The following is a 27,589-nucleotide window of genomic DNA, read 5'->3' as shown; positions in this document are numbered from 1 at the left end:
TTCTATATTGAAGACCCATAAACGGAAATATACCACCGTTTACCAAATCATAACACAAGCTTAAAGGCAGAAGTACAAGCAGTAAGGGAATGCGTAAATTGGGTTAGAATAAACATGGCGCCCACAGCGCTTAATATATTAAATATGGGTTAGAGAATAGCATAAGGCCTCTTGGAGTAATGAAAAAGTGGGTAGAACCATGTACTAGTAGGATGTAGTATATATCCTCCTATCAACCTAACATAACCTATTCGTTAAGAAAATTTTAAAATTTTTACATGTTTGTTTCTTTATGTCTTAACACATCTTTAGAACAATATTGTAATAACAAGTAAATTAAGCTGTACACACTTCTATTGTATGTAATTAAATCAATTAATTAATTAAGTAATTCTTTGGAATTTTCAACATCACCCTAAAGATGCATGATTTTGGTTGTAAATTTTCATACTTGTAAATGTAAAGATGGTAAAATCTTTAATACATGAAACTTTTGTAATGACTTACTGACCTGAATTGTAATATGTATTGTTCAGATACATGTACTTACTTAAAATACACGAATAAAAAAAACACAAACACACATGTATGTATATATACAATAATAAGAATCACAAGCAAATGCAGTACACCACACATACACACAAACACACTTTTCAACAATACATGCATTTACATTAAATTATCTTCAAAAACAGAACAAGAATGCAAAAGAAAACAAATGAAAAAGAAAACTTCTGCTGTAATGCCTGGCAAATTTACACTTATCTAGATAAAAATATTAGTATGACTCCAAACTTAAAGGAAAAGTTCCAAAATTTTAAAACTTAAAGGGAATTATAGGACAAAAAACAAAAACACATTGAAAATACAATTTTTATAGTAGAAATGTGGTAAAATATTTTTGTTTTTTTTTTGGTCCTTCCTAAACCTACGCCTTCACACATTTTGTCCATATATTTATTATCCTTATTTTTTTGCACATTTCTTCTATAACTTTTGATTTGCACTTTATTTCGGTTGAAATTGCAGCTGCAGCCTCAGTGTTACTTTTGTAGAGTTTTGAGAATTAAAACCACTAATTAATATTACTCTGTATGATTTAAATAAAAAAGTTTTGACATTTATACGAGAAATACATGCCATCAGAATTCATTAAAAGAAAAGAAAATTGAAAACCAAAAACTAAAAAAAAACTAATAAATTTAATATAAAGTTTTGTGTCTTTCATGTTTTGAAATGGAAATGCTGATAATACGAGCATAATAATTGAAGAATAAAATTTAAGAAATTGTAGTTAGACATATACAATTATATGTAAAGCTACAATCTTCAGTATTGGATAATCCTCAAATGATTTAAACATTTTTGAGATTTATGTGGGATTATATTACAAAACAAAATTTTTCTTGACTTCAATCATGTGAGAGTCTAGTTTTTTGTCTTTAAGTTTTGAATTCATAAATCGAGTTTAAAGCAAGCCCATCAATTCAATTCTTTAAATTCTTAAATCGATCTTATTTTTATATCAAATCAAGTACGAACTGAAACCAAAAAATCCCAAAAAGGCTTATTAAGTAAAAAGGTTTCATACTTAACGGATCCGTAGTATTCTGTACTTGATTTTAGAAAAAACGTACTTTTCGTACTTCTGACTCCGTTCGTACCTCACAGATTTTTCAGATGGAAAATTCTCTATGGGGGTTAAAATAGGATTAGTAAAGACATTAATCACTACAATTTAAAACAGATCTTTTTTGCAACTTTTTTGTTTACTATTGTTGGTTAGGTTAGCGTGTGAAACTTAAGTTACGCGATTGACGTACAAAAGATCTAGTGCCCTTGAGCCTTATATATGAATTACCATCTAAATTAGTCATCTACAGTCCCGTTCCGTAAGTATTTTTTTTTTGTTTTTTTGCATGTGGTTATAAAGTGCTTAACAAATTAAGATAAAATCCAAGAACCATACTTGTCTCGAACTTATACTTTTAGGATATCGGAGAATGGTTCTGATCCAATGAATTAGGTGTCGTGCGTCTCTGTTGACAAGAAAATCAGCACGTTTATTACCAAAGTTTCTTTTATGAAAGGGTATTCGTTCAGAGTTGTCAAATAATCTACTACAACTCTGGACCTAATTTCAACTAGTAATGATATCAATAGCGAGATTCACAGTTCTCTCTATACGATCTGTCGAAATTTTGTGTAGAAGAAGTAGAAGAGTACGGATGGGATCACCTAAATATGTAATGAAACCAACATATTTACTTTGTTACTTTGTTATTGTTTTATACCAATCGTGTAAACATAAAAAATATAAATCATACGACTTTTATTCGCTTTTTTGCCAAAAGGATGGAATTTCATTTACTTTTTCATTAGACTTTACGTACGTAAAGTGTGATCGTGTGAAGTGTCCTTAAGTAACTTTTGGCTATCTAATATCACAAAGAATATTCCTCCCAAAATTTCTTCTCAAACACTCCCTATACATATAAATTATTGAACTTTTCTGATTCCGAATCTCTCACCGAATCTATAATGTCAGACTTTTGAGATATTTTAGTGTAAAGTTATTTCAAACTTTAGATAAAACCGTTATATTAAAGCTAATAGATAGATCATTCAGACGATAAAGTTAGTTAGTTCGAAAGGAGGATGTATATACATTAAATCGGAAGAAATACACCTAGGCCTCTATCGGGCCTGTTGTGCGCTCCTTAACCTGTGCTTTAGGTGGTAATCGAACCCACCACTTCTGGTCTACCAGACAAAAACATTAATCACTAACCTACCGGAGGCCACTCAGACGATATACTGACCAACTACAAACAATAATTTCCCGGGAGTTTATTCCTTTTGCAAGCTTTATGTATAGGTGAGGGAACAAACTCCCCAGAAATTTATTATTCAGAATAGGCCTGAAAAAAAGAGTTTTTTATAATTTATACTAAAATATCCTGAAACTCTGATGTCACGAAGGAATTTTATAGTAAGTTTCGTTTTAGTTTACTTTTATTCAAGCATAGATCTTGAATGTTTTTAAACCAAAAGAACCTAAAGATTTACCAGTGTTTTCAAAAATTCAGAAACATGACCATCGTCTTGTCATGAGTTATTTTCTTACTCCCAAACAAATTACGAATTTCACAATCATGTGTCATGGTTATTAAAATGGAAATAATTCAATTTGTAGCAAAGTTCCTTCGTATAATCATTTCCTTTTATTAAATATTAAAGAAAAAATAATAATAAAACACAAACAAATTCTCTCCCAAAGACAATGATGACCAAGTGGAAATTTTGTAATGTAAAAGAAAATTAAATAAAATCAGAACGAAGAAAAATAAACACATTATATAATACATATTTTTTTTAAAGAAGATTATATTAAGAGGATTATGGTTATTATGTTTTACAATAAATTACCACAAAAAAACTAAACCACAACAATTACATAAATGAAATTCTTACATTTTACCTATTTGTTTAAAAAATATAAATTTATGCAAAAATTAAAACAATTAGTAAATATTCAAAGAAATTATTATAATTATAAGGAATATTAAGGACATATCTATGTTAAATGGAAAAATCATTAACGGAAAAGCAATTAGTAGATAAAGACAATACTTAAGGGAGGACAAACGGAAGTGTTGATTCAGTTTCCTGAATTGAATTTATCAGATATGATTAAAATTTTTCTTAATAATTTCAAACCGGATATGTTGAGATTCAACTAGAAATAAGAAATGTTTGCTATTAAATTTAAAATATTTAAAGTTTTAAATATGAATTTATGCACATTTTCTTTCTAATTTGATTTACACACAATTTTATTCACACATACGAAAAATTAATATAGTTTTATGTTGAAAAAATGATTTACAAATACAAATATGTCAATTTGCAAGGGCTTTGTAAATAAATAACACAACTGAATTGCGTTTTTCTTTTTTGGTCATAGACTGCAGCTATATTAAAGACAACAGCAAGGAATAAGAGCAGAAAGGGGTCCGGACCCTTTGTGATAAAAACGCAAACAAACAATAAACTACAACAAATATGTACAATGATGATAAATGCTGACAATTCACAAAACTGATTGTTGTTCTTAGTATTTTGTTTGCAAACTAGACACGTCCTTAGTCGGAGGATTTCTAATATACATCAACAATAACGACGACAGCACTAAAATTTCTATGTGAATGAAACGGAACATACATATGCGTGAATATTTGGGTGGTTACTTTGAGGGTCGGATTAGGACAACAATTTATAGTTCAAGGGGGACTTGAAAGCTAATCACAATATAAACGTGTATTGTTGATATAAAGTTAATTTCAGAAATGGGACCTATATATTGATCCATATAGATCGAATTTTTTTAAGTAGATTAAATAAAACAATAGAACCTGAGAAACTTTTCGCACAATTCTTCGAGTTTGTATACTTTTCTAATCTTTAATAAATCCAAAAAATGGTAAAGATTGGATATAGTGAAATCTGTCAACATTAGCGGGACCCTGTCCTTCTTTTTCGTTGGATTGTAAAGAGGCCGAATTGTGGACCACAACTTATTAAATTCTGTGTTTAGTTTGCAGGTCTATAGCTGATCATCCCTTCTCCTCTTTGACCAATCCGCTGATGTTGCTATTTAGCTGGAAAAGCCGTAGATCACCAGGGTTGGTACTGCAGATATCATCACATTCGTTAGTATCGATCGCTGTATTTCCAAAAGCCATCCTAAATAATAAATAAGAGCAAAACCATGGTCCGGGATTTAATACAATTCCGGCACCAAAAACATAAAAAGTGGTAAGGCCAGAAAATGTTACCCCGCTAATGAAAATAATAAAAAATTTTTAGAAGTTAGCAATCGAATAAATTGGTTCATTCCGGTGGTTGAACTGTCGTGCCAAAGCTTTTCCTGGACCCCAAGAATATTGTTACGCAAACCGTTTATTTTAGATTTTGTTTATTACCGAACAAGTCAATAGACACTCAGAAGGACTTAGAATATAATAAGGGTCCTAAAAAGGTCGGCTTTAACGAGACGAAAACCGATATCTCGAAATATTTTTAATAATGATATTAAAATATGCCTAAAATAATTTATTATTTCGTTGATAGAAAAGTCCGTTATATAACGACAGAACATTACAACTTTTAAAACTGCAGGGTTCTTTAGACGAAAATGTATGCGAGCGTGTGTAGTGGTAAATAAACCAAAAAAATACACACTTCTACAACAATCATTAAGATTGACAGGAAAAAATTCATAAACTAAATTCATAGAAAAAATTTTCACCGATAACCATTTAACCACATAAAAATCATGTTTGTTTCATTATTTGTAAAATGTTCGCCTCTGGACAAATAGTTGATTAGGTCAAATAAAATAACATACTTTTATGTTAAATTAGTAGGTATGTGTGTAATAGCATATAAATATTGCAAATTTATATACAGAAATCAATATTATAATTTGATTTCCTATTCACATCGATTTTTGAGTTGAAATATGAATGTATATTTTCTGTGACACATAGAGGTGGTAGGGTATAGGGAACTCAAAGGTGATATCACTTTTATTTTTTACGAATAATATATATTTTTTAATATACTGCAGAAACTGATTGGTACGTTTTTTTTAGGATCATGCCAATTTTCAGACTTTGAAAAGAAAGTAGTATACTTCAGGCTAAAGTATAACCAACTTTCAGAGTTTTAAATAATCTGTCCACTTGCGAAAACTCTTATCACTTTCATTAAACGTAGGGGGTACGTTTACATCAGGAAATTTAGAATTATATCAACTTTCAGAATTTGAAAAGAAAGTTGGATACTTCAGCCTAAAATATAAAGCTTTTTATACCTTCTCTGCATAAAATAAGCATAAGCGAGTAGGGGGAAATTTCGGTTCATGTTAAGCTATGACATTCGGAAACTACAGAAACTGTTGTCATTTTCATTATAGAATAAGGGCGAGTGTGTAGGGGGTACGTTTTCATCAGGAAATTTAGAATCATGTCAACTTTAAGAATTTGAAAAGAAAGTAGGCTAAAAAATATAGCTTTTCATCCTTTCCCTGCATAAATAAGCATAAGCGAGTTGGGAAAAATTTCGAATCATGACAACTTTTAAATACTGAAATGAACAGACTAAAGTAACGGAAATAAAAGCAGGTAAGAAATTATAGTCGGGCGAGGCTAGAGTCAAATGATGCCCTATAATTATAAAATTCATGAAGTCTAGTATAGAACTTGGTTTTGCAGCATAACTATCCGCCTATTCGGCGGATTCACTTGTGATATAATGTAGCGATGTTAACTATTTTCAATAGGCTTTGTCTCCGATATCATAGAAGATCAAGTACCAAATTTCATTGAATTATATCAAAAATTGCGACCTGTAGTTGAATTACAAGGTTTAAAAGACCTATTCGGGGGTTTAGTTGTATGGGGGCTAGGTGAAATAATAAACCGATCTTAACCATATTCAATAGTATTCCCTGGACTATAGAAGCTTAGGTACCAAATTTCATTGAATTATCTCCAAAATTGCTATATTTGGGGGTTCAGTTGTATGGGGGCTAGGTGAAATAATAGACCGATTTTAACCATTTCAATAAGATTCGTCCCTGGGACAGACTGTCGAGAGTTTTAAAGTGAGCATCTGCCTTGACGGCCTTGTCTCACGGTGGTCTTTTTATCCACTGGGTAGACTTGAGAACGGTCTACCATCGCCCCTTTGTTCTTCAATGAAGAACTCAGGTGGCAATTTTTGTACATTGGCTTTGACCGGTCCATGCAGTAGTACTTTGCTGGAGTACTCGAGCTATCTTATCTCTGACCATTGGATGGCCTCTGTTAATTCGGCAACAGCACCTAGAGACGTAACCGGTGGACCGAAGTACGATCCGTCAATAAGCAATATCTGGACAAGGAAGAAAAATTCAATTGTATCATATGTATATGAAACCTTTCATACATCATCATTCAACCCAACACACATCTCAGTCATACGACATATTCATAGGAAAAAAACATACGACACATTCATTAGGTAGAATCCTGGGGTAAGGCCCGCAGAACCTCACATTCATCCAGTACCATATACAATTAATACCAACTCATTTCTAACGCTTAGTTCCACAGTTACTCCTCTGTGGGGTATCTATTGTTTTCGGCAACAGCACCGAACTTATCCGGAAATATTGACTATTATCATGCATAAGTCTTTTAACCGCCACCTAAGCTCCCCGCGAATTTGGGTTTAAACCACAGCCACTACGTGGATCCCGAAGAAACCTCAACCAACTGACCAGCCAGGACATAGTCCTGTGGGCAACTGACCTCTGGCAATATATGCTAGGACTAAGCCAATCAGTAGACTGTTACCAATTTTTCACCGCACCGCCTTGGTGAAATAACACCCGGGAGAGAACGTCCCCGGGAGAACGTCCCTGAGACAATAGAAGATCATGGACCAAATTTTATTAAATTTGATAACAAGGTTTACATGGACGGACAGACGGACATAGCTCAACCGACTAAATGGTGTACTTTAAGCTAGGTATAGGAGACACTAAAGTTGTGTAGGGTAAAATGGCGCCGAAATTTCGAGGCTGAGCTGCCTTATTATCTGATGTGAATATTTCACACTTGAACAGTAAATGCCAATAGATGGACGATATTGTCTCCTCTTAATGTGGGAAATTGAACTATCTGAACTATCTCAACTAAGTATCTACGAAGAAGTCTATAAAAGTAACCGGTTAATCATTTTTTTTACACTTCCTTGCTTTAGAGAATAATCAAGTTCATAGGAGATCGATATTTTTATGACTTGTTAAAAGACAACTAAGGATTCTACTCATTCTACATCTTGTTCTTAAACTTCTTTTTTTATGTATGAAAAAGGAAGCCCACAGGTCCTTCAAAACTCAAAACTAAAACTTTACGGATAAGTACAAAAAGAATTTATGAGATCTCTTTAACATTTCAAACATAAAAACGATTAGTATTCATTAACATCATCCATATACACCTTGTAAGGTGAGTATCCTTTTTTTCATTCCCACATACAACCATGACATAATAAATCTTGTTTAAAAAAAAGAAAACTACAAAATATTATTTACACACCCAAAAACTATAAACTTATTGGACGAATTCAATTTGTGTATTTGGACAAAAAACGAATAGTACACAAAATATCTCTTCTTCATTTCCATAGAATATAAATGGAATTTATGCTTCCACAAACATAGAAATAACACGGAAAACATGTTTTCTCTACATAAATCCTTGTGTTCAATTCACACTCTATGGATTCAGTAATTCAATGGGGCACAACTGAATGGCAAAAATAAATGTAAAAGTGGAGGAACAAGTAAACAAAGGAAGAATATAAAAGCAAAAACTGGAAACTTACCTCGGTACAAAACTGACAGCCACACTGGTGTAATATAGTTGAATTGCTGGCATTCTCGACATCGATAAGACACAACTTGCACGTGAACATTTCGAATGGACGTGCTGGTGGTGCTTGTGTTGCTGTTGGTGTAGTAGTGGGGTTGAGGGAGTCATTTGGAGTGTTGCAACGTTGCATTATTGTTGCCATTATAGATTCAGTTGTTGTGGATGCAACTGCAGCTGTTTCTGTAAAGGTAGTTGAAGCTGATGTTTTTGGATTTGTCGATAAAGTCACGTTCACTTGTGCAATCGGTAAAAGTGTGGAGTTGGAAGAGGATGTAGATGAAGAGCAGGGTTTATTGATAATGCTGCCACCACTGGTGTTGTTAGTGTTATTTCTATAGACACCATCAATCATATCGTAGTCCACATTTCTAACATCACCCTCATCATTGATTTTGATGGTTGACGTTTCTTTTTTGTTGGCAACTTTTAACAGAGACGCTGATTCAGCGGGAAAACTTACACTCTCTCTAAGGACTGGTGCCATTGCAGTTGATGTTATAGACGAGGAGTTGGGTGGCGGCGAGAGAAGAGGTACAGACAAAGAATTATCGGTGGGTGGTGTTGTAAGCTTTATTGTGGAAGCGGTAGTTGCGGTGGTTGTTGTGGGTGAGGTTATTGATGGTGTTCGACTGCTGGTTGTGCTATTGGCACCGGAGGTGGAATTTCGTTGTGAACTCAAGGCTGATGTTCGACTATTACGCTTAACGGCGAAATGGAGACCGGCCTCGACAGATCCATCGCGACTGCGACTAAATGTATTACTAATATTACTACTGCTTATGTTACTAGATTGGCGTAGGTGCTGTTGGGAAGTATGAGCCATAGGATTTGTTGTATTATTCAATGAATACCTTGAACTGGAGGCAGCCAACGATAGGAGGCTGGAACATCTTGAGCAAGTGTTGTTCATACTGGAAATGCTATTCCTCAGTCGATTTAATGGACGTATTTGCTCCACACCATTAGCACTAAATATACCACTACCCGTATACGACAGACGTGCGGCATGACTTTCGCTTAAATGATTTCTGGAATTACTGCCCGTAACTCCAGCACCCGCACCCATTGTGGGTGAACAAGGAGATGTTGTTTGTCGTGTTAGGGCTAAAACCGTTTCACATTTCCTAAGGCCCGTATAATGGACAATAGACTGTGATTTCTCTTGATGCAGACTCATAGCACTTCCCTCCCTTCGCATTATATTCCACAATTTCTGTTGCATAACATTTAGGGATGACGTACTACCGGATTTGACAACTCTTTCACGATGGAAATTTGCTAACTTTTCCCTACTACTGTAGGCATTGTACTCGCGGTAACCCGAAGGATCTCGCATAACGACCATATTTTGTTCGGAAGGCGTACGCGTAATGGTAATTTCCGGAGATGATGGTATTGCCAATGGTGGGTTGCCAGCGCCATCTTCATATGGTTCATTTGCCGTAGATTTTGAAGTGTTTGCTCCAACCACACCATTAACATTACGATTTGATACTGATGGCCGCAGACCGACCAAAGATTTAAGAAAATTGCCAAAACGTATACGCCTGGGTTGTGGGCCCCCAGCAAGCCCCAACGAGCCTGCATGAGGGCCCTCCAAGTCATAATTTGAAAATCCTTCGACCGCGTTAACGTCTCCCCCACCACTGTGGCCAATTCCTTTGGTCGCTTGATGGTTTCCCTTACTTTGCAGAGATAACTTTGCGGGATGAAGTTGTTTAGTTATCGATTCTTTCTTAAGATTGTTGGCCGGCAGATGAGTTTGTATATTTATATTATGGCGGGTTTCTAGAAGTGCTTCTGTCTCGTTATCAGTTGTGGGTGCTAGTGATGTATTAAGATCGTGAGATTGATGGTATTGGTTGATGTGTTGTTTCTTTGTATTGGCCAGATTGTGAATTGGCGAGGAATCCTGGAAATTTTAATATCAAATAATTTTAATTTTTATAAAAAATATGTTTTGTTTTTTTTTTTTTTGTTTAATGTAAATAATAGTCTGTCATACGGAAAATATTTGTATACTTTGGTAAGAAGTGTTGGAAAATTCCTGATTAAATTTTAGCAGCATTCAAGGCTCTTCCCAAATGAACCACATTCGGAAGATCCTGGTAAAAACCCTAATGTATCAAGAAATATATGTACATAATTTGGAAGTTAGTAAGATGTCGGATAATCAGAACAGATCGTTCAGGATTTCTATATATAATAAATAGGCAGTGGTCTATCCAGATCGAATTTCTGCTCTGAATACTTTCAGCCACATTTCAGTAGAAACTCCATCGGGATTAATCAAAAGTAGTGTTCACTGGTCTTTTTCTTTAAAACATTAAAATTAATGGAATAAGTTGGACAAATGTAAAGGGGTCAAGATAATGTGGCTTTTCTTCAATGAGAAATGCTCTAGGCAGTATGACATGGACACAGGGTACTAGGCACTTATGCAAGTCGGATTTGATTCCCCTTCAATGAATGTTGTGCAGTTCCAATGATAAAGAGAATAGGCTCTTCCACCTTCTCTGCAAATGCCCTGCTCTATCAAGGACCACCACTTTACATTCAAATGGTGAATCGAGTGACACCATGATCTTCTTTATTAGAAGACTTTGAGTTGGGCGTTTTACATTGATTTTCCTGATGTATTAGATGTTCTCCTAGAGCATTAAATTATATTTATCGATTTCACTCCAATCGATCATTAACCTAATATAGAACATTAAACTACTATCTGCGAATGCCCTGCTCTATCCAGCCCCACCACTTTATATCAAGTGGTAAATCGAGTGATACCATGATCTTCTTCATTAGAAGACTTTGAGTTGAGCGTTTTACTTTGATTTTTCTGATCTATTAGATGTTCTCCTAGAGCTTCAAATTGTGTTTGTAGAATTCGCTCCATTCGATAATTAATCTATTATTAAGGATGTAGCTTTTATCTCGTACATCAACTTTATTCACCCTAAAGTAACCCGTAATCTATATGTATGTATTCCTTAACTCGTTTTCTCACTTTAGATAAATAAAAAAATCGCCTAAAAGTATGTTTTAAAATCTCTTCAAGTTAAGTCTAAAAAACAGAACAATGAAAAACTTAACAACTATAGGAACTACAAACACCGAATGATGATGACATGTGAATACATAGAAACGAATGTGATCAAAATATGTGCTTCTGCATAATTAACTCATTTTCTTAGCTACTTACCCTAGAATCTTGTTCTAGTTCCTCCTCAAGCGCACTATAGACGGGAGCGTACCAAGAGTACGCGTATTGTTTGCGTGTTGCAGTTGCCGTGTTGTTTGTTGCCGCACAAGTATTTGAGTTTAAACTACAATGCTGATAGTGATGACCCTGCTGTTGTGGCTGCTTAAATAAGGACTGTTGTTGCTGTTGTCGTTGCAACGGCTGCTGGTTGCTATGATGAGTTTTATGCAAAACAGCTGTATTTGATATACCGCTGTTACTGTTGCTACCACAACAGTGATTGTTATTGGCGTGTGTGCCACAAGTTGTTGTAGTCACAAGATTATTATTGTAATTAAGTTGTAAGCTACGACGATGTTGCTGATGATATGTTGCTGGTAAATGCTTTGTGGGTTTACGCTTGTAATTCTCTTCGGAAAATGAACGTAACGTGGAATGATTTTGACGTCTTACATTGGTTGGGCCACCGCTATTGTTTGCAGCTGTAGAAGTTAAACCTGAAAACGATTTGGAACTGAGCGAAGAAAGCGTTCCATTAAAATTATTATTTGTTTTTGATTGTGATTTAAATTGCTGTTGCTTTTGTTGTTGCTGATATGTAGTAGCTGTTGCAGTCTTTGCTGCTATTTGTGTTGATAAGTCCTTGCGTGTAAAAATCAAGGAAGCACTATTCTTATTTAGATAAATCGAACGTTGTTTATCATTCACAGTGGACTCAATATTCGTCAACAGCGGTTCTGTTTCGGACAATGGCAGACAATAGTCAGAGTGTGCCGCAACAACAAGTGACGGTTGAGCTGGCAAAGGTGAAGTATCGGCCGGAAAATTTATAATGAAATTTTCTGCAGCATCATCGAAAGTATTGTTGTATGTATTATAATGGATAGCACCTACTTCTGCCGACGCAGCTGCTGTTACTGCTGAACTAGCACAGGCAGTTGTTAAGCTGAGACTACTACTGTCGTCACTGGACGATGAACGTGATGAATACTGGCTGGCAAATGAGAGACGTTGCTGACTATTGTTTGTATTGTTGCTGGCGGAAATGCGATTCTGTAATACTTCAGCTGAAGTTGTTGTTTGATTTCGAAACAACGTTTCGTTTAGTGATGGTGGCGATGTACTGAGATCAAGTAATTTTACAGTCGCTGAAGAATCTCTTCTATTGTTTTGAATGCCACCACTGTTAGCTAAATGGGGAGTAGGATGTTGCTGTTGCTGCTGATAACAATCGTTGTAATAAGTTGGCAATGATTTGCGTGTTATTGTTCTTGCTGTTATAGGCGGTGGTGGTGGCGGCGGTTGCCTGGTTGTAGGCTGATGATGCACTTGAGCAAAACAGGCGCTATTTAAATGATTCTCAACAAGTAATTCGCGTTGTTCTAATTTTGATTTTCGAGCTATTGTTTCGGTTTGTTGTAAATCACTAAAGTTTGTTGCTATAATATCCGGTTGCTGTTGCAATTGTTTTTGTTGCTGTAAATGCTTATGTGTCTGTTGATGATGTTGCAAACGATTTGCTTCATTTTGCTGCAATGCACTTTTTTGCACTGGTGGTCTCATCATTTAAATTTTGAATAACTTCGAATGGTAAATCATTGATATTTAATTTCAATGCAATCGACATACATTGCAGTCTAAAATTTGAAAACGCTTGGATAGCCATATTGTTGTCCAATGTAATAAAAATCTTGATCTGAAAATGTAAGAGAAATAAAGACATATCTCTTGTAAATATATAATGAATATGAAAAAGTTAGTTCTAAAAGAGTTATAAAAACCTTCAAAACTATAAATGTTTCATTTGGACTAAAGGTGAATTCTAGAATTCTACATCTTATGAATGGAGTGAGGTACAAGATCCCAAGATCATGTGTCTGAATATAACATTTTGGATTTGTTAGTCTGAAAGTATATTTCAAATCTAGCTTTTGATTGATGCAAATTGAATGGTATGCGTTAAACTTCAGAGGAGCAATCCTAAACCGAGATAGACTGAAATATATATTAGACCATACTCGAGATCTTTCATCCTTGAATAACAGGAACATTTTAGAAACTTTCATATGGAAGCATTGACTTTCCCCCTATAATTATATATTCGAGCCGGAATGACACGAGTCATACTAGGACATATATTGTTAATTCAGCAACAGCTGTATCAACCGAAATTTGTTTCCCCAGGGAGGACAATTGCCTACAGTCGAACTGTTATAACAACAACTGTCACTGTGAAGTTCTCGTTAAGCCGGAAGATACGGATCATAAACAGGGTATCACTAAATCGTTTTCACAAATTTTAAACCTCTGTCATTTCTTGTTAGATCTCTTAGCCTCGAGTTCTTTCGCTATATTTATGATATATTGGCTATGAATGCAACACCCAAGATGTTTCGAAACATTTCGCCTTTCTGAGGTCAGATTCTGCGATTTCATCCATTTGAGAATTAGAAATAGGTGATAGGTCCTTCAACGTGTCCTTACATATACCGGCAATGATCATGTATCTGGGAATAGGTAATTCAAATAAGTCAAGTTGAGGAGAAAACTACTATGGAAGGTACTTTAATGCGTTCGGAGGACACTAGAAGGCCCCAGAATTTCTTAAAACCTTGAGAACTCTGGCTCAACGAAAATATAGATACCTTAGTAAATGCCCGAATAAAGAACTTAAAGCAAAGACGTTTGGATGAGGACCCAAAAACGTATCAAAATTAATAGAAATGTCGACGAAAAGGCCCAAGCGTTTCATAAATTCTGACAAATGGTAGTTCTCTTTTCAAAAGATCATGCGTGTTTTAGACTCTCATTCAATTGTGGAATTCCATATAAAGAACTTGGAGTAGATGTCGAGACGATTAAACCAAAGCATAAGGGAAACGCTATATCTTTATACATTAGAACTGGTTAAAATTCTCTAAAATAACTATGAAAATTAAGTGTCTATGGAAGATTCAAGCATGAAAATATTGTTGTTTTTATAGGAGTAAAGTTTACGGGAGTTAGGTGAAGTACTTTAATGCGTTCAAAGTTGTTAAATGGTATGAAAACTGTTGAAGGTGGACTCAAGACGAACCCAGGATTTTATAAATGGTATATCTCTCATTAAACGCTCCAATAAAGAACTTGCAGCAGAGGACTAGACGTTTTGATAAGGACCCACAAACGTATCAAAATAATTACAAATGGCGACACAAATTTTCCCGCATTTCATAATATACCTGTGTCTCAATGCAAAGATAGGTTTATTTTTAAATGATCGTGGGAGTTTTAAAAGACAAAACAATACTAGAACCTATAAAGCTTCTATATAAAGAAGTTAAAGTAGATGTCTTGACGCTTAAATCAAAGGATAAAAAAAGGTATAGATTTCTACATTAGATGTAGTTAAAATTCTCTAAAATTATGAAAGTTTAGTGTCTATGAAGGGCCAAAGCATTTCATAAAATCTGCCTGGCTCAATGCAAAGTTAGATTCCTTTTCAAAAGATCATAAGAGTGTTAGTAACTCCTCCAATTCTGGAAGATAAAGAACTACTGATACTTATTGAGCATAGATTTAAAGAACTTGGAGAAAATTCCCTGACGCTTAAATCACAGGGTAAAGAAACAAGTAAGAGTGCTATATTCGGCTGTGCCGAATCTTATATACCCTTCACCATAGTGTATTTTAAACATCTTAGTTTTATAAATTATAAATTATTTTCCGACTACATTATTATTACAGCAAAAGCTAAACAAATGAACAACAACAACGCTAAACGAAATAAAAAACAAATTACACAAGGCATCTAAACCAACAGACATCTAAACATACATAACGAAAAACAAAGAAAAACAAAAACAAAGTAAACAACACAATAAAACAAACCTACATCCAAATATACGAACAGAATTTACAAAAACAAAATAGACAACTCAATGACGCCAACAGTATCCAAACATACAAAACAAAATACACAGCTGAATAAAACCAAATGCATCTACACACACGTGTACATCTGTATCAATTATACAGTGTTGTTGTTGCTTATTTAACAAAGCATGAAAATATATGACATTTTTTGATGAAATTTTCAGAGGTTGTCTCGGATTTTTGCTCATATCTTCGTTATTTACCGGCCCATTTTGCTGATTTTAAATAGCGATCTTCTTGAAAGCATGTCTAACAGAATTATTGAAGATTCGGATCTCGCCGATTTCTAGGGTCCTCTAAAAACTGATTTCAACAGACAGACGGACAGACAGACAGATGGACACGGCTTAATCGACTCCGCTATCTATAAGGATCCAGAATATATATATACTTTATAGGGTCGGAAAATTATATTATAGAAATAACAAATGGAATGACAAACTTATATATACCCTTCTTACGAATGTGAAGGGTATAAAAATATATAGATTTCATCATGACTGATTTAAGTTCTCCCAAATAACTGTGAAAATTGTGTAAATAGGATAATTGGGATCGTGGGTTCTATTCCTGCAAAACACTCAGGTCTGATTCTCAATAACATTTTGTGGTCGCCAGATCAGTTAATTTATCTAATATATATGAGTTGAATTTCATTTATTGTTAATAAGTTTTAGTTGATATGAATAATTGAATTATTGCTCTAAACAAAATTTACATTTAAATCTTCCTCTTTTGATTTTAATAAAAATATTTTAAAGCACTGATTGATGATCACGTTTTACACATTGTCGTGTCTAGTTACAAATACATGAAATCGCTGTACAATACAGCTACAATGTAGATTAAAATAATAGCAGTAATAATAACGTTGTTTATATCGCTATAAAAAACTTGGTTATGCAAGACCTCTACTCTTAAACAAGCTGTGTAATAACTACTGCTTACCATGTTCATTACCTAAATGTGCTTCAGCAATAACATGTTTTAATGCTACAAAATAATTTGCTTATCACTAACTTACATATACTTTTGCCTTCGACATCCCAACAAATATATTGTCCTTTGTTACCTAATCTAAAATCTAAGATTTTCAAATTCCTCTAACACCCATTAATTTAATCCTAACTGTTTTGTAACAAAGATTCCATGACATGATAATAGAAAATACCAGTATGTATATATATTTAGTAAAATATTTCTGTTGGTTTTGTTATGTAATAGCGCTGCTTTTTATTATTATTAAAATTGACAGTTTTTCTATATGAACTGTTTTGAACGTTAGTTAGAGGTTCAAGAACACAGTAACAATGTCTGAGATTATAATGGAATAGAATGTTAGAATATAACCAGAGTTGTGAGAAGATAAATGACTTTAAACACCCACAATTTAACAATGGGTGTGTATTGGCAGTTAATCGCTATATGTATGTAGTTGTTAGACATACATGCATGTAACTTGTAGTCGTAAAATCGTACTATATGAACTGTAACGTTTTGAATGCAAAATCTATTCCCAACAAATTATCACATTTGCTGAGGCAATTATATATTCTACTACGTGCTCAAACATTTATATTCATTGTTCTTATTCGCCTCGTATGGACGTTACGCAGTTATTGGCTGTACGAGGAATGTTTGATTAGATGGATTAGAATGTAATGTTAAGAATTTGTTTTGATCAGTTGGTATTTTTAAGTTAATACATTATAAATGATACTTTATGCGAAAGCAATAGTATAGAGGCATTTTTGTAATCTTTTGTTACATACATATTAACAAGTCAATGAACCCAAATAAGAGATCAAGGTTCTCCATTTTTTTTGGACAAAATAATATTAATAAATATTTATCTATATTGTGGGTTTATTTGTATGTTTGAACGTTATATACTACTAAATGGCTGAATCGATTTTCTTGATTTTTTTTAATTTCAAGTGGTCGAGGAGCCACGCCCATTTAAGGGGAACCTCCTATACAAATTAAATAAAAAATCGTTTATCTTAAAAATATTACAGTTAGAATCCTAAAGTTTTGTACGCATAGCTACAGCATCTATTTACACATTTTGGGTAATAAACTGGAGGACTACCTATGAAGGGAGCAGCACCCCCATATTAAATAAGTAAAACAAATCATTTATTCATAATTTTGCACTAAGAGCTTTAATATTCATCTCAATATTTTGGAGGAAAAAGATCAGAACATCTGGAGGCTCTTAAAGTCCGGGGAGCTTGAAGCCCTTACAGGAATTAAATAGAAAAATTCGTATATCTATGAAACTATTAGAGCTAGAATGTTTAAATCTTACATGAAGAACTCTAACATTCATGTGAACATTTAGAGAATAGAGAATTTATTGGAAAAGATCCAACAGAATTGAATAACTTGCTGCAACTTAATATTGTTATATTCGCTTTGTGTCCATAGCTAAAAAACGGGCGGATTATTCCATATCCATTCTACCTTTTGGAACTATGTTCGGTCATCCAAACAAATATTAGGTAGGCTCTCTTCGCCCCAATTTTCTTAGCGTTATAAACCTTTACATTTTAGACTTGAGACAAAATTCTGCAACAATTCGGTTACAGATCATGAGAAATTAAAAGAGCTGTCTTTATACGAAATCCGTTGGACTTTTACATATTTTTCATCATTTAATCTGTTTGATTAACCAATTATAGCAGTGATCAGATTAAACAGGACTAGCAAATGGAACACTTGTTCTAGGTGTCATGCGAATATATACACACAGATCCAAAGCAATAAAATGAGTTGTTGAAGGCATTTTTATTGAAGAACTAGAGACAAAAATCTCATTTAGACTTAATGATGAATGTAGTATCCTTCAAGCTGAAATATCAGCGATCAAGAGGGCGTCAAATTGACTATTGTACTATCGGATATTCAATAGGGAAATCAGTATTTATACTGATAGTCAAGCTACTATTGAGTGCCTGATTGGTGTCTACTCAACATCACAACTTGTCCATAAATGCCGGATGTATCTAAACTAGATGGCGAGACATTCGCACATTACCCTTATATGAGTTAAAAGGCACGGTCTCTGGACGTGTACCAGCTCTGTAGAGATCCACTGTCCATCATAAAGAAGCATATTGTTGAATATTGTCACATCCTGTCACAAACTTGATCGATATTTCGAACATTGTGGTCCAAAATGGATCCACAAAGAATCGTCTATATTTTAAGGTGAATTTTACAATAGTGCTAGGAGCACTGGCTTACAGTATAAAGTCTTTTGTCGTGTTTTTAAAAAAGTGAATGAAGATAAGACGGTAGTCCATTTTCTCTGTCATTGTCCAGTTTTGGAAACGCCCCATTTTCGAACCTTAGGGTTAACTTATTTTAATGATCTGTAAGATCTATCGTTTGATAACCTAGAATGACTTACAGCATTCCTGAACTTGTCAAAATGGTTGTGAACTATATTTTCACATTATGCTCGACGTATCTTCTTCCACCTCACGTCATTCATATTATCATTTCTATGGCTTTCTTGCACATCTTCCTTCCATCTCTCTCCCTTCACTGTCCCTCTTTATGATTCTTCTTCACTTCTTCTAACACGTCAAATTACTAACTGATCATTATTGGACCCAACTATAATGTATCTTTCCATTGTCGTTACCCCCTGGTATGTTTCATTTGGTAATGACCACTTGTATCATCGGTCTTTTCTTGGAATAATTTGACATAGGGTCAAAAAGGAGAACCACATAATCTGTGACAACGGAAACCGGTGGCCAACAGAGCAGAGTTTTAAAATATTGGTTAAAATATTGATGCAAAGTCTATAAATTCGGCATAAGTTCAGTGCTGTTGCCGAGACAACAGATAACCCTCAGGGGAGTGACTGTGGGACTGAGCTTTATAAATGAGTTGGTGTAAAGTGTATATAAAACGGACCTTATCCATCCGTATAACTATAACTAATGTGTCTGATATTTTTCTCAATCACTCCTATCGCCAATAGAAGTGAAAATTTTGTTCCCTTGAAATTTTATTTTCCCTCGAACTTGTTGTGAACAATTCATTCACAATAGTTCATTTTGTATGGAACAACTATTCAATGTTTACAAAATTCCATCAACAAATTTCACAACAGGGAAAATTTTTCCACCACAAAAAAGTTAGTGAACGAAAAAAGTGAAGTTTGGATTGGCGATAGGGGTGAATATGTGTGTCGGCTGATTGAGAATTATGCTAAAGAGAATGGTGATGGATGTAAGATATCTTATTACTCATGGTATGTCAATAATTTTCCCTATTTAACCGGTTATGTTCATGATTTACTCTTTTCATACCAGGTATCTCTGTGATTGCTAACATTTATATAAGATTTTAATAATACTCAGTTAAAATTTTGACAACAACCGTTGTAATTTTGACAACTTTATTGCAACAACGCATTATGGTAATTATGCTTTGTAGCATTTATCTGTTAAAACTATAATCCTATCTATTCTATAATCCTATCTGTACTTCGCCCAACCCTCGTTAATGTATAGTCTATAAGATTATAATATTACGACTTGAAAAATTAATACATACAAATGAACTATGTATGTACATCGATATGGATAATGAATAATTGAAATACAAATATACATTCCTAATTAGTAGTTATTAACCGTCTACTGAACAGAGTTGATTTTCAGATGATATTCTTCTTTATGATATTTTTTTCTGTAATTTATTTTTTTATTTATTTCATTTGATGATTCGCTTGCAATTATTTAATCTCTTTTGTTGATATCGAACTAATCGTTCTATATTGTTTCCTGTGTTTTATTCATGCATTCCATTATTTAGTTGGTTAAATCATTTAGCAAATATAGGAAATAAATAAAATAAGACAAGTTTTTTTGTTTAATGCTGTCAATTGTTTCTTGTTTGAATTTAATCCATTTAATCCGTTTACATGCTTTTTAAAGCTACTATAGCAGCAGATGTATGTATATGTACTAAATAATACTTAAATGGCTTAGAAGCAAAGGCAACTATATTCACTTTTGTATTTTCTATTATTTAAAAGCTTATTTTGATACTGTAACTTTTTGTAATAAATATAAAGAAGTATGAAGGTATGTATAGTCGGGTATGACCAACCATATGATACTCTACACCAGTCATTATGTTAAAAATGTGGATTATTTTTTAAAAAAATAAAGAATTTGATTTATAAATGTTGGTATAGGAATTTACGCCTAGATCAAAGTTATTTATGAAGAATTTAATCGTGTTATTAGTGTTTAAAAGTGAGTTCTGACCTTCAATTTCTGAAGGGGAGTTTATATGGGAGCTAGGGCCTAATTAGGCCCAATCATTTCAAAAATCGAAAATGTCATTTAAAGTTCTATAAAATTAAGTTTTGCTAACTTTTGTTGCCAAAATAGAACATTTAACATAATTATGAGCACAAAAGCCCTATTCGGGGGGTACGGTTCTATGGGGGCGAAATGATTGCTCGATTTTAACCATTTTCAATATCATTCGTTCTTACATCAAAAAAAAGGGAATGTGCCGAATTTCATCAAATTATCTTGAAAATTTTGATCTGTAGCGTGCGCATAAGGTTTACATGGACACACAGACGGATAGACGGACATCGACAAAATCGACTCAGAAAGTGATTCTAGGCCGATTGGTATACTTTTAGGTGGATGTAGAACCAATATTCTTTGATGTTACAAACATCAGAACAAACACATAATATCCTCTCCGCTATATTGGTGTAGGGTATAAAAATGGAGATCGCTGCTTGTACTTAGACTCCCATTATGCAGCTTCTGTGTTTGTCGTTGATAGTTTGCAGTTTTCATTTTGTTTTATTATGGTTGGCTTTTTTAATGTTTTCCTGTGTTTAAGTGCTATTTTTCTTTTTCCCTTTGATTTTATTTCGTTTTTTACTTATAGCCAATATAAAGTGTTTAAGAGACAAATACTGGACTAACTTTAGTTTTTAAAATTATTAAAACTTAAATTATTTTTTTGTCAACAGGATTAAAATGACACAAAAGTATATTAAAGAAATAATATTTTCCAAATTCTTTAGATATAGCAAAACATTTTAAATAAATCCGACAAAGCTTTAAATTATTTTTTGGAAAATGTGTAAATAAAACCCAGCAAAAACTTTCATTACAACGAAAAACTTACTCCGTACCCACATATAAAAAAAACTTTTTAATGACTTGTACTTACTCAATAACTTACTTTACAATTCCTATTTCATGTTATCTGCTTTTATACTATTACTTTGAAGTAGTCTTGTAATGACTTCCATATATATTATTAGCAGAGCAAGGATTTCTATGCAAATGCATGTTTTTAGTCACTAACTCAAAATGACTTTTAACTAGTTTTCTTTTCGAATCAAAAAATTTGCTACAAAATGGCATCGATTTGCTGTTGCATATTTTGTTATAAATGCATAAATTGCATATTTTGCTTTAAATTGCATATATTTTGCATATTTTCAAAATTTTTATAGCACATTTTGCATATTTTTTTAAAACAAATTGTTTTGTTTTTTCTGTGTTTCATATTTTTACAACAAATTTGGTATTTACATATATAGAATTTCTTTAAATAAATATCAGCAAATTTCGATTAAACAACAAAATACTAGGTTCCATGAAATAAAATTTTACATAGTGTTATTTAATTTTTAAAACCACAATAGTGCGGAAGGTATTTTGAGTTTGTGCTGCTAATTGCAACGCCCAAAATATTGGTCCTTAAATTATCGGTTCAGTATCAATTTCTGTCCATCTGTTTGTCTATATACAAAGATAACTTTATGAAATTTTGTTTTTACATATCTCTCACGTCCATAATTCACTTAAAAACATTACCAAACAATAAAATTCGTAGGAAATATAATGTTTACAAAAATACATTCATTCACCAAATTTTATTAGAATTGCATTTAAGCTTTCCACTTTTATATTTGTTATTCTCGAGGTCGTGGTTCCGTATAAGTAAAATTATAGTACATAAAGCAGTCCTTAAAAACCTGTATATTTGTTGTCAAAAACAAAGAAATATGTTTTGGTGCCTATTTTCCACATTTTTAAGGCATATTTTCCCATTTAATAGTGCATATTATAAGCGCCCTGATTATCAGATATAAGTATGTATATAAGTATTTTGAACTGATTTCCATTTTATCACAACATGCGTAAGCAAATGTTTTGTAACAGCTTATTTAACTCCCTATTAGTAAGAGAGAGTGGGAATTACTTGAATCTAATGACAGCACAGGAATTGTGAATACAACATGGGGGGACTAACAAACTTAAACCCAAGTTCGTATCTTTAATGTAATATATAATATCTTACTAAACTGCTTATTTGTGAGCGACTTATTAAATTCCTTATTTGTCAGTGAATGTGATAAGTATTTGTCTTTAATGCTATTGATATATAAAAGTGATAAGGGTTCTCATTTAAACGCCCAAAACCCTTGTAAACTGTGCAACCTGTGCATGTTTCCATTCTCGCATTTGATTTATATGGGAATTGATTTGCGCAACCCTTATACGTTTGAGCGACTATTTGGATTGGTAAACTTGATCAGTCTCATTATGCATTTAGTAAAACCACTCTGTATTGATCAGTTTTTAACTTAACCACTTGATTATTCACATTTTAAATGTGTTTTTTTATAATTATTTGTTTAAACAATTATTTCTAAAATGTATATAAATATTTTAGTTGAACAGAGTTTGAACAGGGTTTTCATAAAACAAGTCGAATAAACTTGCACAGATTGGAAGCTTAATGATTAAAAATGTCAATGTTTATTAGGTCTATTGTTAATAAAATATCAAACAAAAACAGTTATATTTTATTAATAATTAATAAAAACCACGCAAATAAATTAAATATTTTATTTATAAAGAATTCAATTGATTTTGTATGAATGACAATAAAATATCTATTTTCTTGAAATAATTGATTTTTTTCATGTTTATTTTTGGTTTTCCACAAAAGAATTGTTTAAATTATTTCACATTTGAAATATAACTATTTTTAGAAAACAATTCATTATCAATTAATTGAACTTTATAAATAATTTCTGCTCTTAGGTTTAAAATACACATTTTGTTTAAATTAAGAAAAACAAATCTATATATATTTGTGGCTTTATCTGTTTTTGTTATTTTTAGGTGAAACCAAAATTAAAATTAGAATTTATCAAGTGTTTATAGATTTATTATATGTCTGCATACATTGGACAGTGGAGCAAGTTGCAAAACAAATGTTAATTATTTATATATTGTATAATGTCGTTAGGTCCTATATTAGCTACTGTATGACAATATAGTTGAGTACTTTGAAAATACTAACAGAGATAAGATATCTGTAATCTTTTGAAACCCCATTTCAACCAATATCTAAACAGGCTAACATGACTAAACCAATTGCCCCCTTTATGAGTTCAATTTCAGACTAATCCAAATACAATTAGGGTCCTTACTCTGTACATTTAAGATAACATTCAATAAATATTCTTAGTCAAAAACAAGTATGAATGTATAGTCGGGCGTAGCCGACCATATGATACTCTACATCAGTCAGCATGTATGTTAAAAATGGGAATTATTTAAAAAATATTTTTTTATTTGCAAAAAAAGAGATTTTTTACAAGAGGGCTCAAAGGGGAATAGGGCAAAATATGGCCCTATCCTTATAAATGTTGGTAGGGGAGTTAAGTCTACTTCAATATTATTTATGTAGAATTTAAAAGTGTCATTAGTGTTTGTAAGTGAATTTTGACCTTTAAGTCATTTTCGGAGTTTGTATGAAGGCTAGGGTCAAATGAAGCCCGATCATTACAAAAATCGGTAGTGTCATTTATAGTTCTATAAAACTAAGTTTTGTCGACTTTTGTTGACATAATAGACCATTTTAATTAATTATTAGCCCAAAAGCCCAATTTGGGGGTACGAAATAATGGACCGATTTTAACCATTTTCAATAGGCTTCGTCATTGTGTGTGTGGCAAATTTCATCCAATCGACTCAGAAAATGATTCTAAGCCGATTGGTATACTTTATGGTGGGTATAGGACGAATATTTTTGTATGTTACAAACATCAGCACAAACCCAATATACCCTCTCCACTAAAGTGGTGTAGGGTATAAAAAGACGTTATTTTACCAAACATAGAATCCAAGATATAATGGAGTTCTGAGGCGAGATTCGCAGAAAAGTGCAGCTAAATCTTTGAAAAAGGTAATATTTATATAAAACATATCTGCACTTTGTGTTCCCACACGACACTGTCACATAGTTTTGACAATATAATTAAAGAACCACCACATAGTGATGCCAAGAAAATCCAAGGATTTAGTCCTATTATAGAACATAAATGTACAAGTGAAAATTTTGTTGTTGAATAACAAAGCTAAATGTTTAAAAACTAAAACCCACACATGTGCATTACGGTGGCCCCATTTTTATGGAGATAAAATAAGTTCCTAGTGAAAATTCTAAAATACAATTTCTCAAAATGTTTGTTTTGGGTTCTATATGTGATTGGAGTGATCCTAAAGTACATATGTAGCCGTATAAGAATTTGGACGATTTTGGTCACCGTCTGAAATGAAATGGTTGTATCATTACTTAAGAAGTATATCTTTAAAATAATTTGGAAATATTTTCATTATCGGATCACGATTTCCGAAATAACGTTCGAAAATATATTTTTGTCGACTAACTAACTCTGGTAGGTTAGTGGTTAGACCGGAGGTGGTGGGTTCGATTCCCACCTGAGGCACTGGTTAAAGAGCGCACAACCGTTTCGATAGATGTATATATGTATATCCTCTTTTCTAACCAACTAACTGACTAGGTTAGGTTAGGTTGATAGGAGGATGTATACTGCATCAAATACGAAGAAATACACCTAGCACACTATCGGGCCTGTTGTGCGCTCCAATTCCAAAAAAAAAAAACTAACTAAAAAACTTATCACCTCTGGGGTGATTCTGATGGAAGAGCGAATTCAGACGAATGTATAGCATGTGAAGAGAACAGTGAAACTCTGGAGCATTTACTTTGCCAATGTCAGGCTAGTATCTTGGAAGTGAAAAAGTGGAAAATTCTTAGGAATTTCGTCCGGGAAACTAAGATTCTGAACATTGAAAAATAATTCATTCAGTGAAAGCTTTTTGCATGGAATGGAATGCACAGCAGGACCGATAGTGGCTTAGCACAACAACTGCACTCCAAAGCTTATGGTGGATGTGTTCCATCGATTTGTGAGCTTCAGTTTAAAACGGATGATAAAAATAGCCCAGGCCAGACAAATAAACATGAAGACAGATTATTTTAGGCGTTTGTCTAAAAAGATCATTGAAACTTACTAAATTTCAAAATTCTTTCGATCGTGTAACAAATATCAATGACGATAACTCGAAGCGTAAGAGATCGAATGTGAAGCCCGAAAAATCAGTCAATCCCTACTTAAGTTTAATATACACGACGCTAAGGCTGTGGGAAATTTTGTGGGACCATCTAAGAGAACTTGTACTGAATACAGTTAATCGTTTGTAATGACGCTTGCAACGCTTGGTCACATGTTGCAATGAAAAAGATGTAGTTGATGAGGCGGAACAAACAAGCCTAGAGTTCAGAACTTGCGACTACTATTTGCGACTATTGACGCAGAATGATCTCTGTGATACACTTATCTTTAGAACAGGAATTCATATGCTGCCAGAAAAAGGGAATTTACAATTCTTAAATCAATCATTTTGTTTTCTTTTTCTATTCTAAGCTTTTGGAGAGTGAAGACGGTTGAACATGAACAACATGTGGAAGAATAAATAATGATGAAAATCCTTATGTTATGTAACTTTTAAGTTGAATATTTCCGGGCATATGTGGCTCCACCACACAATGCATGTTTTAAATGTTAACAAGTATTTCGAGCAAATGTGACTGTGTTAACTTTAGATACATGTTAGTATTGTATGATTTTACTTTTTTTTTTGAATTTTACAGTTTTTACTGTGTCTCAATAGTTTTTGTTTTGAAATTTAACTTTTCTATATCCTCTCTTAGAGACGCACACATTCAACATGGTCTCCAGCAGTTATTAACACGTACACACGTTTTATGGAAAATGAAACGTAAGACTTTATTTTTAGCAGATAAAATGTGGTTTTATTAACCACTGACACTCACACACACATATATATATACAATAATTAATTAAAAGATCTTTATTATTGAGGCGTAAGAGGGCGTCAAAATGTATTTTATGCGAAATTTGCAAAATTTATTGCACATAAAGGTTAATAGAGAAGGATTTCAAAATAATTCACTGAACTTATATTTTCAATTAACTTAATATACTTGTTAGTGGAAAAAATACCTAAGGGAGATAATATTTTGGAATCAATGTTTGTTTAATACTGTTTAAAAATTTCGTATTTAAAAGTTAGCGTCAGTGAGACAGTAACTAGTGCTGTAATTAGTTCTTTGTGGAAAATATTAATGTTTTTCTTAAAAAGCCGTATAAAATTAAATCTCATATGGTCTAAGAACCAAAACCATTCTATTTAACAAAAACTTTTTAATTTTTCATTCCTTCTCTTCTCTCTTAATGTACGCTTATAATGTATTTTTTAAGTATTTCCCCCATCTTTAACTTATGACACCACACCTAAATTCTTTGCTTTTATTACAGAACTGTGGTTTAGTTTGTAAAAACTAAAACATTAGCAAAGAAAAATGAAAAAAATAAGAAAAAAATGAAGAAAACAACCTCCATAAACAAACAAAGCCATCAATTTTACTTATATTTTTGATAGATGTTCGGCCTGTTCGTTGGTCTATTTAAGTCTTGAACTCTTTTAACGTTTTCTTTACGCTTTACTAAATGTCAAATTAAACGGAAACACTTAAGTCGAATAGTAGTATATATACAAACACACACAGAAAA

At 33.0% G+C, this 27,589-nt stretch overlaps 1 protein-coding gene across 2 annotated transcripts in view; it reads right to left on the bottom strand.

Moving 5' to 3' along the window:
- Positions 1 to 27,589, bottom strand: part of LOC111681662 (pneumococcal serine-rich repeat protein) — a 105,400-nt gene that overhangs the window by 67,953 nt on the left and 9,858 nt on the right. The window contains exons 2-3 of one of the 2 annotated variants that reach the window (XM_046955773.1): positions 11,692 to 13,387; positions 8,443 to 10,401 (exon numbers count right to left, since the gene is read on the bottom strand). In XM_046955773.1, the coding sequence (XP_046811729.1) occupies positions 8,443 to 10,401; positions 11,692 to 13,257 (3,525 nt within the window). In that variant the 5' untranslated portion in view covers positions 13,258 to 13,387. Of the gene's footprint in view, positions 1 to 8,442; positions 10,402 to 11,691; positions 13,400 to 27,589 lie in introns of those variants that run through there. The other variant, XM_046955774.1, reaches the window with a different exon arrangement.

The sequence above is a fragment of the Lucilia cuprina genome, chromosome 6 (assembly GCF_022045245.1).
Source record: "Lucilia cuprina isolate Lc7/37 chromosome 6, ASM2204524v1, whole genome shotgun sequence".
Lineage (NCBI taxonomy): Eukaryota > Metazoa > Arthropoda > Insecta > Diptera > Calliphoridae > Lucilia > Lucilia cuprina.
This window is presented reverse-complemented; position numbering and strand designations above follow the sequence as displayed.